Source organism: Mesoplodon densirostris, chromosome 12, assembly GCF_025265405.1.
Source record: "Mesoplodon densirostris isolate mMesDen1 chromosome 12, mMesDen1 primary haplotype, whole genome shotgun sequence".
Lineage (NCBI taxonomy): Eukaryota > Metazoa > Chordata > Mammalia > Artiodactyla > Ziphiidae > Mesoplodon > Mesoplodon densirostris.
Genome location: NC_082672.1, coordinates 16,778,736 through 16,795,626, shown reverse-complemented (window position 1 = coordinate 16,795,626; position 16,891 = coordinate 16,778,736). Strand labels below are relative to the sequence as shown.

The 16,891-nt window shown below is 37.0% G+C and overlaps 1 protein-coding gene across 2 annotated transcripts in view; it reads left to right on the top strand.

The window, feature by feature from the left end:
* The window catches only part of TAB2 (TGF-beta activated kinase 1 (MAP3K7) binding protein 2), a 79,788-nt gene extending 63,394 nt beyond the window's left edge, over nucleotides 1-16,394 (top strand). For both annotated transcript variants that reach the window (XM_060115150.1, XM_060115149.1), the window contains exons 4-7: nucleotides 2,622-2,782; nucleotides 2,998-3,091; nucleotides 4,346-4,426; nucleotides 14,382-16,394. In XM_060115150.1, the coding sequence (XP_059971133.1) occupies nucleotides 2,622-2,782; nucleotides 2,998-3,091; nucleotides 4,346-4,426; nucleotides 14,382-14,524 (479 nt within the window). In that variant the 3' untranslated portion in view covers nucleotides 14,525-16,394. The remainder of the gene's footprint in view (nucleotides 1-2,621; nucleotides 2,783-2,997; nucleotides 3,092-4,345; nucleotides 4,427-14,381) is intronic.
* The last annotated feature ends 497 nt before the right edge of the window (nucleotides 16,395-16,891 follow it).

Genomic DNA, 16,891 nt, shown 5'->3' with positions numbered 1-16,891 from the left:
AGCCCTGTGTAAGAAAGTGAGACTTGTCACTTGGCAGACTTTGCTTTGTGAGGAATAAGTGAAGAGCCTTCTGCTGCAAGAGAACACTCCACTATCACCACCTAGCATTCTTTGTGTATGGGAACCAGCTTGAGAAATGTGTGTTTGAAGGAGCCTTAAGAATAAGCATACAGCTACCTGCCCTTCCACAGGATGGGGAGAGATGAGCTGTTCCATAAAGAGATATCCAATTAACCCCCTTTTCTGGCCCACTCCTCACTTCTGCCTTCTGTTGTTACCTTCATTCTCCAAAGTTTGGAGCCTCTTTAGGTTTCTGCAGGCAAGTTAGCTGCCTCTTTGCAGTACAGTACTTGTCTATGAGACTGTAGCTTTCTCCTTCATAAGCCTATGCCACTTCATCTACTTTCATTCTCCAGAAACTTGTTGAAATTTCTCGTCCATTTATTGCCTTCTTCCTATTTTTTATCATTGTTGGATTCTATCAGTTTTATTCCTCTGTCATTTTCATGGGGTTTCAAGAGGCAGAAGATCATGTAAATGCAATGCTCAGTCATCTTTAAATGGAAGTCCTCTCTAATACAATTGATTCTTCGTATTTCGTTGTTATAACTCCTTACTTTGAGGTTCTCTCCTTGCCCTCGTGGTATGAATTTTGACCACTCAGCGTGTGATATAGTTTGGGTTTCAGTTTCTTAGAAAATCTGTTCTTATTCCCTCTTCATATATAATATTAAATAATATAACAAATGTATATCTTATTTTCTAATTCAGCACAAATATAAATTATCATATATCATTAGAACCACTAAGTAAATGTATTTTAGAAGAGTAGCCCCCGCTCGCCGCAACTAGAGAAAGCCTGTGTGCAGCAACAAAGACTCAGCGCAGCCAAAAATAAATAAATAGATAAATAAATGTATTTTTTAAGTGTTTTTTTTTAACATATTTAGGAAAAAACTTTTAGGGAGAAAATCTCCATTACTTTTAAGAAATACTGCTTTTAAGTAATCATTAATTTGAACAAATGTCTAATGCCACTTGAGACATGTTGGTAGGTGGTCAGGGTTTAGAAATGAAGGCAAGTGTATTATGTACTCCTGGTTCTCCTCTGCCTTGCCCTTCATTCCCACTTCGTGCCTCCGTCTTTCTCCTCTTATTATCCCACTCAAAAATTAACAGCCCACTCCTCATCTTTTTTAAGAGAATAAAATAAACCCTAATGCAGAATTCTTATATTTTGGAAATAGAGGGATAAAAGTCTGCAATTCAAATAAAATAAACCAAATTAATAAAAGCCTGACAAAACAAGCTTGGGGTAGGTATGGATGTACAAAGACACGGTGAGTTTTCTATCAGGAACATGTGTACCTCCAAAAACACTGCCCTGTGTTCTTAGAATATATATTAAAATGGGAGAGAGGGTAGCAAGAATCAGTCATGGTTTTTAAAACTTGAAACATAATGCCCTAATATTCTTTTCTTCCAATAAGTAAGAAAGAAGAATTACAGAGGAAATACCTGTGGATTATATTAGTGTCACATTTTTGTTGGGAAAAATTATGTATTGTTTAAAGTTAATTTTAAAGTACTTGAGCCTAACTAGCCTCCCGCACCTCACACCCTAATTCTGATTCTAGAATACACTACTGGATTGAATGGCCTGAATGTTTATAGCCTTTTCCTTATTTTTTAGATTCATGGAAATTTAAGTTTGATTGATGATGACTATTTAGCATTAATCTAATCTGTTTAATCAACTTGACTTTTTCATTTTTAGAAGTTATTTATTGTATTTTCCCACATCTGCCTGTTTTCTCATGGTAGAATCGTCCCAAGCTGCCTTTTAATAGAAGTCTATTCAGGTATCTTCACTACCAGTCCAGTGTCCTAAGAAGTGAAGCTCACATTGTCCAGAGATGGCAAGAACATATACCAATTTTTATGGTTTAATAAGGTTTCCCAAGCAATTCATCATTCATGCGACAAGATTGATTGCTTATTTTCTTTCCTTAGGAAATCTTAGGAAAATATTTTCACAAAACGTAATTGCAATATAAGAAAATGTGTTTGATTCATCTGAATGGTATTGTTTTTAATTTTCAGTTTGAGGAATTTAATGTTAACATTCATGTGAATTGAAATCAGTTTTATTTGTTGTATACATCAAAGTGGATTTAACCTAACTCATGTTCCCGTCTAAAATATCTATAACATGTCTATATTAGGATACCTTATGTATAGTCCAAACATGTCAGACACTTTGGAGGAGAGGGGCTTATCCTTTCAAGGGGTCAAAATTGAATTAAATAGTAAGTAGGTTAATTGACTCTAGTAGACCTTTTGAGCGGCTATAGGCAAAAATGCTGTCATTGGCCATACTAAAGCCTCCCCCCCAAAAAAATGAGTGACATTTGTATGCTTAAATAATTAAAATAATTTTCAAGTAAAAAATTTTGAAATTTTAGTTTCACTCACAATATTTTGTGTTATTGTTATCTTTGGGATTCTTGGCAGCCTCTTGTTTGTCACAGAAGTAGTCATTTGTTTTGTTTCCCCGAGGCTGTTTAAAGGTTAATTGACTAAACTGAGTGGGTCCTCATATTTACTAATATGTATTGCAGCTCTTTTGGTACATCAGAAGGCCAGAATGGAACGACTTCAAAGAGAACTTGAGATTCAAAAGAAAAAGCTGGATAAACTAAAATCTGAGGTCAATGAAATGGAAAATAATCTAACTCGAAGGCGTCTGAAAAGATCAAATTCCATATCCCAAATACCTTCAGTAAGTCTTTCTTTCTCTAACTGTTGTGACTGCTATGCTTGAACATGAGACTAGGCAATCTGTCATAAGTATAAAACCTTGATCTTGTTTTCTAGAAATGCTCTTAATTCATACTTCTTTCTCTGTCCTTAACTCCCCCTGCAAAACTTCACTGTTTCTTAGCTAATAACACAAGAGTTCAATGTAGATCCTTCTCACATGGAATTATTTTTCAGCTCGAAGAAATGCAGCAATTGAGAAGTTGTAATAGACAACTCCAGATTGACATTGACTGCTTAACCAAAGAAATTGATCTTTTTCAAGCCCGAGGTAAAGTGCAATGCATACTCAGCTGAAATTCATTTTTACCGACTCTTTTCCCATGGCTAAAACCAGACTTATCCATTGTAATCTTACTGTTTCAGATTTGACCTTGGAGCCATATAGTGCTACTTGGATTTTTGTTTTCGCTCACTCTCCACTCCCCCCCAAAGTTATATATTTGGTTGAGGAGTAATTTGATCCATTGTATAACCTTCAAATCCCCTTTAGTCATGTGTAAGGGAAGACAGTGATTAGTATGTCTGGCTGTATTGTCAAAAGTATTGCTGTTATGCATTAGTATAATCTGTTACAATATTTATTAAGATTAAAATGTACGTACTTCATAAACCTTTTTCCTTTTTCCCTTTCAAGAATTATGCTTTTAAGAACATAATTTAAAAGGCATCGCCACCCTAATGGTACTTTCTTAATTGCTAAAATAGAGACGAAAATAAAAATACGGCTTATATTTTTAGGACAATGATAGTTTATTATACTTGAGCTATTACTGACAAGCAATAACTGCTTATTGTAGAACAAAAAATGTTTACAGTTCAGTTCCATAGACAACTAAAAGGAATATTTATAACTTAAACCTAATTCTGAACTTTAGAAATAATAGAAATATATAAAATGGAAAAGACAGGAAAGGGAAGAAGCCAAGAAATAAGCCCTTAATCATACTTCTTAGTATGTGCCAAAATCCATTAAACTGAAAGATGATTTGTTTTATTTTAGTAAGTAAGCTGTTTATCTTGAAACATTCATTGAAAATGCCATAATTTAACTTTGGAGAGAAAAAGGAAGTTAGTGCCAGTCTAGAAACTATAATTCTTGAACTTGTTGCTTTTGTTTAAAATCTGAAGCACTGTATTACATTAGTACAAGGTTTTTATACTTACTTGAAGCCAAGCTATTTAGTTGCTTAAGACCATGTTAAAATTGTATTTTAAATTGTTAAATTTTAAGTTATCTTGTCACATAGAACAGGGGTCTAGTTATAATTCTGTTACCGTCTTACTGGCATTAATTTGACTTCTTCCCCAATTTACCACTTAGACCTCTGTTATGGGTACTATATTATACCTATCTCAGCTGTTTTTGAAATCCTGACATGTAATTTGACATTAGAGGTGCAAAAAGTATTTCTTCTATTTATAATGTGATATTTTTTAGAAAGAAAATATTTGTTTTTTTAAAGAATTTTTTTAATATTTTTGAGCTATAAGCATTGATACACTTACTTTTTATGTATTTCAGGACCACATTTTAATCCCAGCGCTATTCATAACTTTTATGACAATATTGGATTTGTAGGTCCTGTGCCACCAAAACCCAAAGGTTAGTGTGTCCAGTAAGTGTGAGAACTGTTGCATTTTGAAAAGCAAGGTTTTGGAAAACCTTCCACTCTAGAAGTGCTTCAAACTTTGGCATTCTTGGATGGATTCATTCAGAAGATATTTATTTTCACTTACATGCTGGGAATTGGGGAGGCTGCAAAAATGTAATGTACTTAGCTCTTGAAAAGTAATATGCATGTCCTAAGGATTCATCATATACTCCCAAAATAGCAAATCTTGGCCAATAAAAAAAAAAAAAAATCACCAGGTGCGGAAACTTGCATTCTTTGAAATTTTAGACAAACGTTAAGGAAGACACCTTAGGAAAGTTTATTTTTCATGAGTATTCTGTCCTATTTAGTTTACGCATAGTTCTCTGTAATCAAAATACTCTGAATTTCAGACGAATGGTTTTTTAAAATAATTACCCACTATCATTTTTACATCACTGATATTCACAGACTATATAGACACCAAACTAAGAAATGTCGGAACATTTGTGTGGGTTTTTTTTACTCCAGGCATTAAAAAACATATAGAAATGGGAATAAGAAAGAAACAAGTATGTTACTAGTTTTTTAGTTTGTTACAAGAATGTTCATAGTCTCATTCAGTATCCTGTGCTGTCCACTCATTTTTGTTCAAGTATAACTTAATTAGGCCTAGCTTTATCTTCATATTTTTTAATTTAAATGTTTTTAAACATCGTTAGCTGGAACATAATGAACTCTTATTACAAAGGAGCAAAAGTGAGATTAGGATATTTGGCATAGTACATGGGGAAGCCAGTGTTCAAACATTGGATGCTATTTGGATGTTAATTGAATAAAGGAATAAAGAAAACAGTTGTATAGCCTAGCTTCTTAAAATAAGCAAAGTGGGTATTTTAGACTCTAACTGAGTTGCCTTAATACAATCTTTTTACTCTCTTTCAAAAACTAAAATTTTCGGGCTTCCCTGGTGGCGCAGTGGTTGAGAGTGCGCCTGCCAATGCAGGGGACACGGGTTCATGCCCCGGTCCGGGAAGATCCCACATGCCGCGGAGCGGCTGGGCCCGTGAGCCATGGCCACTGAGCCTGCGTGTCCGGAGCCTGTGCTCCACAACGGGCGAGGCCACAACAGTGAGAGGCCCGCATACCACACACACAAAAAAAAACACTAAAATTTTCATATAAAAAGATCCTGTTTTGTTTCATCATAATCCAGTACTTACGTGTTGAGGTTAGGAGGGAGGTGGAATACAGATGAAATAAGATTTGTCTTGAGAGTTGTAGAAGCAGGATAAGTGCCTGAGGGTTTATTTCACCATTATCCCATGATAAAAAGTAAGAAAAGAAAAAGAAAAACTCCAGTACTTAAAAACCTTTGCACAAAAGATAGAAGCCTGTGTACTGGCTACTTTTGGAGAAATAAAGAATTAGTCATTTTTGCCTTAAAGCTAAAATAGGGAGTTGCTAGTTTCACTTATAGAGGTTTACTTAGTTCTTGAAATCAGTTCTGCTTTGCAATGCAGGGTTTGTTTTTTTTTTTAACAGCTTTATTGGAGTATAATTGCTTTACAATGGTGTGTTAGTTTCTGCTGTTTAACAAAGTGAATCAGCTATACATATACATATATCCCCATATCTCCTCCCTCTTGTGTCTCCCTCCCACCCTCCCTATCCCACCCCTCTAGGTGGTCACAAAGCACCGAGCTGATCTCCCTGTGCTGTGCAACTGCTTCCCACTAGCTATCTATTTTACATTTGGAAGTGTATATATGTCCATGCCACTCTCTCACTTTGCCCCAGCTTACCCTTTCCCCTATCCGTGTCCTCAAGTCCATTCTCTACGTCTGCACGTCTTTATTCCTGTCCTGCCCCTAGGTTCTTCATAACCATTTTTCTTTTTTTTTTAGATTCCATATATATGTGTTAGCATACGGTATTTGTTTTTCTCTTTCTGACTTAACTTCATTCTGTATGACAGTCTCTAGGTCCATCCACCTCACTACAAATAACTCAATTTCATTTCTTTTTATGGCTGAGTAACATTCCATTGTATATATGTGCCACATCTTCTTTATCCATTCATCTGTCAGTGAACCCTTAAGTTGCTTCCATGTCCTGGCTATTGTAAATAGAGCTGCAGTGAGCATTGTGGTACATGACTCTTTTTGAATTATGGTTTTCTCAGAGTATATGCCCAGTAGTGGGATTGCTGGGTTGGGTTGTATGGTAGTTCTATTTTTAGTTTTTTGAGGAAGCTCCATACTGTTCTCCATACTGGCTGTATCAATTTACATTCCCACCAACAGTGCAAGAGGGTTTCCTTTTCTCCATACTGTCTCCAGCATTTATTGTTTGTAGATTTTTTGATGATGGCCATTCTGACCGGTGTGAGGGGATACCTCATTGTAGTTTTGATTTGCATTTCTCTAATGATTAGTGATGTTGAGCATCCTTTCATGTGTTTGTTGGCAATCTGTATATATTCTTTGGAGAAATGTCTATTTAGGTCTTGTGCCCATTTTTGGATTGGGTTGTTTGTTTTTTTGATATTGAGCTGCATGAACTGCTTGTGTATTTTGGAGATTAATCCTTGTCAGTTGCTTCATTTGCAAATATTTTCTCGCATTCTGAGGGTTGTCTTTTCGTCTTGTTTATGTTTTCCTTTGCTGTGCAAATGCTTTTAAGTTTCATTAGGTCCCATTCGTTTATTTTTGTTTTTATTTCCATTTCTCTAGGAGGTGGGTCAAAACGGATCTTGCTGTGGTTTATGTCATGGACTGTTCTGCCTGTGTTTTCTTCTAAGAGTTTTATAGTGTCTGGCCTTACATTTAGGTCTTTAATCCATTTTGAGTTTATTTTTATGTATGGTGTTAGGGAGTGTTCTAATTTCATTCTTTTACATGTATCTGTCCAGTTTTCCCAGCACCACTTATTGAAGAGGCTGTCTTTTATCCATTGTATATCCTTGCCTCCTTTATCAAAGGTAAGGTGACCATAGGTGTGTGGGTTTATCTCTGGGCTTTCTATCCTGTTCCATTGATCTATATTTCTGTTTTTGTGCCAGTACCATACTCTCTTGTTTACTGTCGCTTTGTAGTATAGTCTGAAGTCTGGGAGCCTGATTCCTCCAGCTCCGTTTTTCTTTCTCAAGATTGCTTTGGCTATTCGGGGTCTTTTTTGTTTTCATACAGATTGAAATTTTTTGTTGTAGTTCTGTGAAAAATGCCATATGTAGTTTGATAGGGATTGCACTGAATCTGTAGACTGCTTTGGGTAGTATAGTCATTTTCACAGTGTTGATTCTTCCAGTCCAAGAACAAGGTATAACTCTCCATCTGTTTGTATCATCTTTAGTTTCTTTCTTCAGTGTCTTAGATTTCTGCATACAGGTCTTTCGTCTCCTTAGGTAGGTTTATTCCTAGGTATTTTATTCTTTTCGTTGCAGTGGTAAATGGGAGTATTTCCTTAATTTCTCTTTCAGATTTTTCACCATTAGTGTACAGAAATGCAAGAGATTTCTGTGCATTAATTTTGTATCCTGCTACTTTACCAAATTCATTGGTTAGCTCTAGTATTTTTCTGGTAGCATCTTTAGGATTCTCTAGGTATAGTATCATGTCATCTTTAAACAATGACAATTTTACTTCTTCTTTTCCGATTTGGATTCCTTTTATTTCTTTTTTGTCTCTGATTGCTGTGGCTAAAACTTCCAAAACTATGTTGAATAACAGTGGTGAGAGTGGGCAACCTTGTCTTGTTCCTGATCTTAGTGGAAATGTTTTCAGTTTTTCACCATTGAGAATGATGTTGACTGTGGGTTTGTCATATATGGCCTTTATTATGTTGAGGTAAGTTCCCTCTCTGCCGACTTTCTAGAGGGTTTTTGTCATAAATGGGTGTTGAATTTTGTCGAAAGCATTTTCTGCATCTATTGAGATGATCCTATGGTTTTTCTCCTTTAATTTGTTAATATGGTTTATCACATTGATTGATTTGTGTATATTGAAGAATCCTTGCATTCCTGGGATAAACCCCACTTGATCATGGTGTATGATCCTTTTAATGTGCTGTTGGATTCTGTTTGCCAGTATTTTTTTTTGAGGATTTTTGCATCTATGCTCATCAGTTATACTGGCCTGTAGTTTTCTTTTTTTTGTGGCATCTTTGTCTGGTTTTCGTAGCAGGGTGCTGGTGGCCTTGTGGAATGAGTTTGGGAGTGTTCCTCCCTCTGCTCTATTTTGGAAGAGTTTGAGAAGGATAGGTGTTCTCTAAATGTTTGATAGAATTCGCCTGTGAAGCCATCTGGTCCTGGGCTTTTGTTGGAAGATTTTTAATCATAGTCTCAATTTCAGTGCCTGTGATTGGTCTGTTTATATTTTCTGTTTCTTCCTGGTTCAGTCTTGGAAGGTTGTGCTTTCCTAAGAATTTGTCCATTTCTTCCAGGTTGTCCATTTTATTGGCATAGAGTTGCTTGTAGTAATCTCTCATGATCCTTTGTGTTTCTGCATTGTCAGTTGTTACTTCTCCTTTTTCATTTCTAATTCTATTGATTTGAGTCTTCTCCCTTTTTTTCTTGATGAGTCTGGCTAATGGTTTATCAATTTTGTTTATCTTCTCAAAGAACCAGCTTTTAGTTTTATTTATCTTTGCTATCGTTTCCTTCATTTCTTTTTCATTTATTTCTGATCTGATCTTTATGATTTCTTTCCTTCTGCTAACTTTGGGGGTTTTTTTGTTCTTTCTCTAATTGCTTTAGGTGTAAGGTTAGGTTGTTTATTTGAGATGTTTCTCGTTTCCTGAAGTAGCATTGTATTGAGATAAACTTCCCTCTTAGAACTGCTTTTGCTGCATCCCATAGTTTTTGGGTCGTCATGTTTTCATTGTCATTTGTTCCTAGGTATTTTTTGGTTTCTTCTTTGATTTCTTCAGTGATCTCTCGGTTATTTAGTAGTGTATTGTTTAGCCTCCATGTGTTTGTATTTTTTACAGATTTTTTTCCTGTAATTGATATCTAGTCTCATAGTGTTGTGGTCGGAAAAGATACTTGATACGATTTCAATTTTCTTAAGTTCACCAGGGCTTGATTTGTGACCCAAGATATGATCTATCCTGGAGAATGTTCCATGAGCACTTGAGAAGAAAGTGTAATCTTCTGGTTTTGGATGGAATGTCCTATAAATATCAATTAAGTCCATCTTGTTTAATGTATCATTTAAAGCTTGTGTTTCCTTATTTATTTTCATTTTGGATGATCTGTCCATTGGTGAAAGTGGGGTGTTAAAGTCCCCGACTATGATTGTGTTACTGTCGATTTCCCCTTTTGTGGCTGTTAGCATTTGCGTTATGTATTAAGGTGCTCTTATGTTGGGTGCATGAATATTTACAATTGTTATATCTTCTTCTTGGATTGATCCCTTGATCATTATGTAGCCTCCGTCTTTGTCTTTTGTAATAGACTTTATTTTAAAGTCTATTTTGTCTGATATGAGAATTGCTACTCCAGCTTTCTTTTGATTTCCATTTGCATGGAATATCTTTTTCCATCCCCTAATTTTCAGTCTGTATGTGTCCTTAGGTCTGAAGTGGGTCTCTTGTAGACAGCATATATATGGGTCTTGTTTTTGTATCCATGCAGCCAGTCTGTGTCTTTTGGTTGGAGCATTTAATCCATTTACATTTAAGGTAGTTATCGATATGTATGTTCTTATTACCATTTTCTTAATTCTTCTGGGTTTGTTATTGTAAGTCTTTTCCTTCTCTTGTGTTTCCTGCCTAGAGAAGTTCCTTTAGCATTTGTTGTAGAGCTGGTTTGGTGGTGCTGAATTCTCTTAGCTTTTGCATCTCTCTAAAGGTTTTAATTTCTCCATGGAATCTGGGTGAGATCCTTGCTGGGTAGAGTAATCTTGGTTGTAGGTTTTCCCCTTTCAACAGTTTATATGTCTTGCCACTCCCTTCTGGCTTGCAGAGTTTCTGCTGAAAGATCAGCTGTTAACCTTATGGGGATTCCCTTGTGTGTTAATTGTTAATTTTCCCTGCTGCTTTTTTTTTTTTTTTTTTTTTTTGGCGGTACGCGGGCCTCTCACTGTTGTGGCCTCTCCCGTTGTGGAGCACAGGCTCCGGACGCGCAGGCCCAGCGGCCATGGCTCACGGGCGCAGCCACTCCGCAGCACATGGGCTCTTCCTGGACCAGGGCACGAACCCATGTCCCCTGCATCAGCAGGCGGACCCTCAACCACTGCGCCACCAGGGAAGCCCTGTTTTTAATTTTTGATAGTTTGATTAATATGTGTCTTAGCGTGTTTTTCCTTGGATTTATCCTGTATGGGATTCTCTGTGCGTCCTGAACTTGATTGACTATTTCCTTACCCATATTAGGGAAGTTTTCAACTATAATATCTTCAGATATTTTCTCACTCCCTTTCTTTTTGTCTTCTGCTTCTGGGACCCCTATAATTCGAATGTTGGTGTGTCCAGTGTTGTCTGAGAGGTCTCTAAGACTGTCCTCAATTCTTTTCATTCTTTTTTCTTTATCCTGCTCTGCGGTAGTTATTTCCACTATTTTATCTTCCAGGTCACTTATCCGTTCTTCTGTCTCAGTTATTCTGCTATTGATTCCTTCTAGAGAATTTTAAATGTCATTTATTGCGTTATGCGTCATTGTTTGTTTCCTCTTTAGTTTTTCCAAGTCCTTGTTAAACGTTTCTTGTATTTTCTCCATTCTATTTCCAAGATTTTGGATCATCTTTACTATCATTACTGTGAATTCTTTTTCAGGGAGACTGCCTATTTCCTCTTCATTTGTTTGGTCTGGTGAGTTTTTACCTTGCTCCTTCATCTGCTGTGTATTTCTTTGTCTTCTCATTTTGCTTAACTTACTGTGTTTGGGGTCTCTGTTTCGCAGGCTGCATGTTCGTAGTTCCCACTGTTTTTGGTGTCTGCTCCCAGTGGTTCAGGTTGGTTCAGTCGTTTATGTAGGCTTCCTGGCAGATGAGGCTGGATCTTGTCTTTCTGCTGGGCAGGACCATGTCCGGTGGTGTATTTTGGGGTGTCTGTGACCTTATTATGATTTTAGGCAGTCTCTCTGCTAATGGGTGGGGTTGTGTTCCTGTCTTCCTAGTTGTTTGGCATAGGGTGTCCAGCACTGTAGCTTGCTGGGTGAAGCACTGAGTGGAGCTGGGTCTTAGTGTTGAGATGGTGATTTCTGGGAGAGCTTTCGCCGTTTGATATTACATTGGGGCTGGGAGGCCTCTGGTGGTCCAGTGTCCTGAACTCAGCTCTCCCACCTCAGAGGCTCTGGCCTGACATCCGGCCAGAGCACCAAGACCCTGTCAGCACCCAGTCTCTCTCTAGAAGACAGGGCTGGACCTTGAGAGAGACAGAAGACATGGAAGTGTGTGAGTGGTCTCTGCAGTCAAAAGTCCTGAGTTCCAGTGCTGACTTTCCTGCTAACGGATCTTTAGCCTCTGTTTCTTTACCTGCTAGTGTTGGAGGGTCTCCTGCAGAGTTGGGGGTGGCTGTGGCTCACTGTGGGGGCAAGGACACTGGCAGCAGAAGTTCTGGGAAGTACTGCTTGACGTGAGCCCTCCCAGAGTCTGCCATTAGCACCACCAAAGAGCCCCATCCCGTGACTCTTTTTGAATTATGGTTTTCTCAGGGTATATGCCCAGTAGTGGGATTGCTGGGTCGTATGGTAGTTCTATTTTTAGTTTTTTAAGGAACCTCCATACTGTTCTCCATAGTGGGTGTATCAGTTTACATTCCCACCAACAGACAATGCAGGGTTTTTTATGGGGTTTTTTTGTTTGTTTGTTTGTTTGTTTTGCCGCACGCAGGCCTGTCACTGTTGTGGCCTCTCCCGGTGCGGAGCACAGGCTCCGGACGCGCAGGCTCAGCGGCCATGGCTCACGGGCCCAGCCGCTCCGCGGCATGTGGGATCTTCCCGGCCCGGGGCATGAACCCGTGTCCCCTGCATCAGCAGGCGGACTCTCAACCACTGTGCCACCAGGGAAGCCCAATGCAGGGTTTTTTAACAGCTAAAATGAAGTGTGGCAATCACAAGTCATCCTGTGCCACCTAATTTCCTCTTTTTTCAATTCTGGTGGTTACTTAGTTTCCAAATACCACTCATAAAAAAGAGTCATAATTCTAAGTACCAAAAGAGATTGTGCAGATGTCAGAAAACCATTGGAGGCTTTTCCATTTTAAAAAAAATTTAGGTCCTCTATTGATACCTTAGACATTACGTAAATAATGAAGAAGATTCTGGCACTTCATAATAGATTGAAGTGTTAATATAGATTGAACAGCCTCCCTAAAAAACCTTTGTCGTGAAACAAAAAGGAAAGACAAGGTTTTACTGAAAATGTGCCAGGTAGGAATGTTTTCTAGCCTCGCTGAGACCAAAATTCTAGTAAGTAGACTGGATTATCCCCAGATTAAAACAGTTATGCTATAAAATGTTTCCCAAGTATGGAGTGTGAAATAATTGTAGATGGTAAAAGTCAAACTTTTTTTAACTGTATTTATTTTAATGTGTTTTACGGGATACTAATTAGTACTGTCAGACCCTTGATTTTTCAAATATTTTTACTTAGGTAAACCTTAAATAGATACTTGTTTTAAAGTTATCCGGTTTAAAGAAAATTACTGTATAAATAGTACTTCCATGCTGCTCATGCATGTGCCAGAAACTGTGGTGATGCCTAAAAAATTCTGACCAATGCTTAAAGGGGGAATTTTGCAATAAATGTTTAACGCCAAACAGTAAAGTGCAGCTAAAGGGGTACAGAGTACCAAACATTACTTAATTATTTTAAATTTGTTATAGAAACTTGATATTTTCATCTACTATATACAATAGCTTGTCTTTTAAAATAGCAGAAAAGGTATCATTTAGTTATCAACTCCATGGAGCAGGTAGAATTTTCAAATTAATATACATTGTCTTAACATAGTTTGGAAACTACAAATTATAAACCTTGACTGGAGGGATCCAGCAGTGCATATGCTCCTTTTACTTGAAACGTCCCCACAGTAATTTGTAGGGATACTATTCTAAAATTATAATGGTACCTCCCTCCCCCCAAAAAGTAGTTTCATAAACGTAATTTCATCTTAGATACAACCATGGAGGAATATAATTATTCCTTATATTTAAGTTACCTCTGTACATGCAGACATTCTAGAACAGTGGCTTCATAAAGCTGCAGTGACTTTATTTTATAAGTAAGAAAGATTAGATGTAGAGGATACATGATTTATTATCTAAGGTCACAGAGCAAAGAAATTAGGAGTTAGTAGCAGAGCCAGGAGTAGAACTCCATTCTCACAGCTCTTAATCTAATAGTCTTTCTAGTGTTCCATAATAAATATGATTTTTAAATAAAGTGAGAAATAAAGTCTGGTAAAATTTTATACTGATTTACTCCTCCAAGGTCTATTGTCGATATTTAGTTAAATAAATAAGATTTTAGAAATTAGTTCATCTTTATATTTTATTTGCGTTGTTCAGATAGAGAACATTTAACAAAAACTTCCATTCCTGGTAGAAAACAAAAATATAAATACTACTTCAGTGAGAAATGAAACTCAAACTTTAATCAGACATAAATGCACTAGCAGTATTGCATTGTAGTTGGACACCTTTTCACCCTCTTAGGTGACATTATGGTAATCTTGGCTATTAGTTACCATATGAATTGATTTCCCTTTTCACCTGCTATGAATTGGGGGAAATGATGCTCTTTTCCCCTTTGCGGAGATATTGAGGTGGTTATGTCATGTACATGTTGCTGTTCCCCAGCGGAGAAGTGCCAGCCTGATAGAGACAGGTTGTAAGGATCAAGCATGTGTGTCGGTTTCAGCTAGATGCTTCACTTGTTTAACAAGCTGTTTCATGCTGTGCAGTACAAATAGTGTTTAAAGTTGCCAATAATTTATGACTTTGCGATTTTTGCTTCCTTACAGATCAAAGGTCCACCATCAAAACACCAAAGACTCAAGACACAGAAGATGATGAGGGGGCTCAGTGGAATTGTACTGCCTGTACTTTTTTGAACCATCCAGCCTTAATCCGTTGTGAACAGTGTGAGATGCCAAGGCATTTCTGAGCCAAGAGGCACTATATCTTCCCTAAAACCACATCTGAAGTTCAAGAAACTAGTCTGTCATCAGGGGAAAAGTTTCACTGCTACATAGGATTTTGTCAAATTGAAGGTGTGGCAAGATGGTGTTGTGCTAATGTTAAATGTCAACCCACAGAGCTAATAATACCTCAGTCTAATGTCATGGGCAGTTGAAATTCATCACATGAAGGTAATCTGCTGAAAGACTTGGTTGCCCACTGCCTAACCATGTACAGTGTTACCAGTAGCCCGTTAAGGATAATTCTCAATATATTAATACCTAGGTGTTCCCAGTACCTTTTCCCCTCATGTCACTACTGAATTTTGACAGGAGGAAGGAATAGAACAATGGCTTTTTTTTTTTTTTTAAAGCTTTCGGTGAAACACTACAAACATGAAGAAAAGGAACAAGATTTAACTATTTAAAAACTGTTTGCTGCCATAAAGTGCCAATGGATAGGGGAAGAACTTCACAAATCTGTGGTACTCTTGGCCTTGTCTTTGTCTTCCCTGAAAACGTCTCCACTCTGTGAAGCCAGCATCTAGGGTCTAAAGATGAAAAGAAAAGCAGCATGCATTGTCTGTACAAACATGGAGTGAAATATCCCAAAGCTTTTCCTACTGTACAGATCTCTCGAGTCTGCTTTAAGTGATTTCTTTTCTTCCTTATTATTTTCTTGTATTTCTATATGTATAGCGTAATAGTCTTTTGTTAACTAATTTTCTTTTTTCCTTTTAGTGATTAAGCACGATCATGTCCCTTTTTAAGCCTTACCTGAGAGAAGCAACGCCTTAAAATAAAAAAAGCATTAATGAAATGAAACTATGCACAAAATAACTTTCCTCTACTTATTCTGTACTTTGCCCTCATGAGTGCCGATGTTCTGTGAAGACATACAGATGCTGCACAGTGAATTGCAGAAAATATTACAAGACTTACGTCTATAGGTCACACTATATACTGACTTCAGCGGTGGGTAACACAACACAGTGTTTTATCTTCCACAGGGAAGCTTAAAACAAAAGATATTTTTAACCCACTGACAGCAACAAGGTTAAGCTTGCTTTATCTGCCTCGTGTCCCACAGAACTCTCACAAGAGATTACTATTGGGAAAGTACAGTTTCAAAACCAGCAACAGCAGCAGCACCTACAGCCCTTTTTTCGGAGAGAAGTTTAAATGCTTTACTGTTGGGGCCATCCGTTTCTAAACCTGACTTGGTGGCAGTATCGTGTATATTTATAAAACAAGGCTAGTCATATTTAGGACAACTGAAGAAGAGCTGGAAAAAAGAAAAACAAGCAAACTTGAACACTGAAGCAACCTCAAGCATCTCTTTATTTTGATGATATATTTTTATAAGGAAAATAAATATTCAGATGATCAGGAATGTATATAACTAAATGAAATCAAGAAAAAGAAAGAACAGTATGCATTTTAAAAAACAATTATGGAATTATATATCAGTGCTTAGAATGGGGCTAAGGGAAGTGCTGAAATGTAGCAAAAGATAGGAGGTAATGTAGACTGTCACCCACTGTAAATGTTTGCAAATGAATATTTTTAAATAAACAGGATTATTACAGGTGATTCTATATGAATGTCAAAGCCCTAACTTCCAGGCTTTGCATCTTGTATATGGGAAGAACTATGACAATCCTAGTTAATTAGACAATAAACTCAAAGCCCTTACATTTGATGCGTTTTGTTCTAAAAATAGGCCTTGTTTTTCAGCTTCATCTGCAGTTCTATGTGAAGATTGATAAATCAGTTTTTACTTGTTTTATTAATAAAACGTAATTTGGATATCTTGAGTTGATGGTTTTGTGATTTAGCTGGGTAAAAACTATCTTTGTAACAGATAAGTTATTTATAAAAATTAAAAAACTTATATTCTAATGTGGATTTTGTGACTTGTTTTTAAAGTTTGTGGGACAGGAGATAATTTATGCCCCAGCAGAACATTTGATAGTTAATATAAACCAGAGAAAACTCATTCTCTAGAGTCTTCTCATGACATCATGGCATTCCACTGCATTTCTTGGATTATTTGTATCAATTTCCACAGGCTTCTTTTTAACTAATGAATGAAAGCAATCATGTTTAAGCTAAGGCAGAAAAATGAATATTGCTTTTCTCAGAGTTTATTATAGCTTTTTCTTTTATTTGGGGGTTTTTAAACTTTACCCCGTTGTTGAAAATGTGATTTCTTGGGCCATTTAGCCTGAGGAGTCATTTAGTTAATATTTGCTCTCCCGTATTATGTGTAAGTACTGAGGATGGTGGTGCTTCTCTTGAAGAGAACCTTTACATTGAGTTTTCAAAAAATTATGACTCCATTTTTCTGAGCT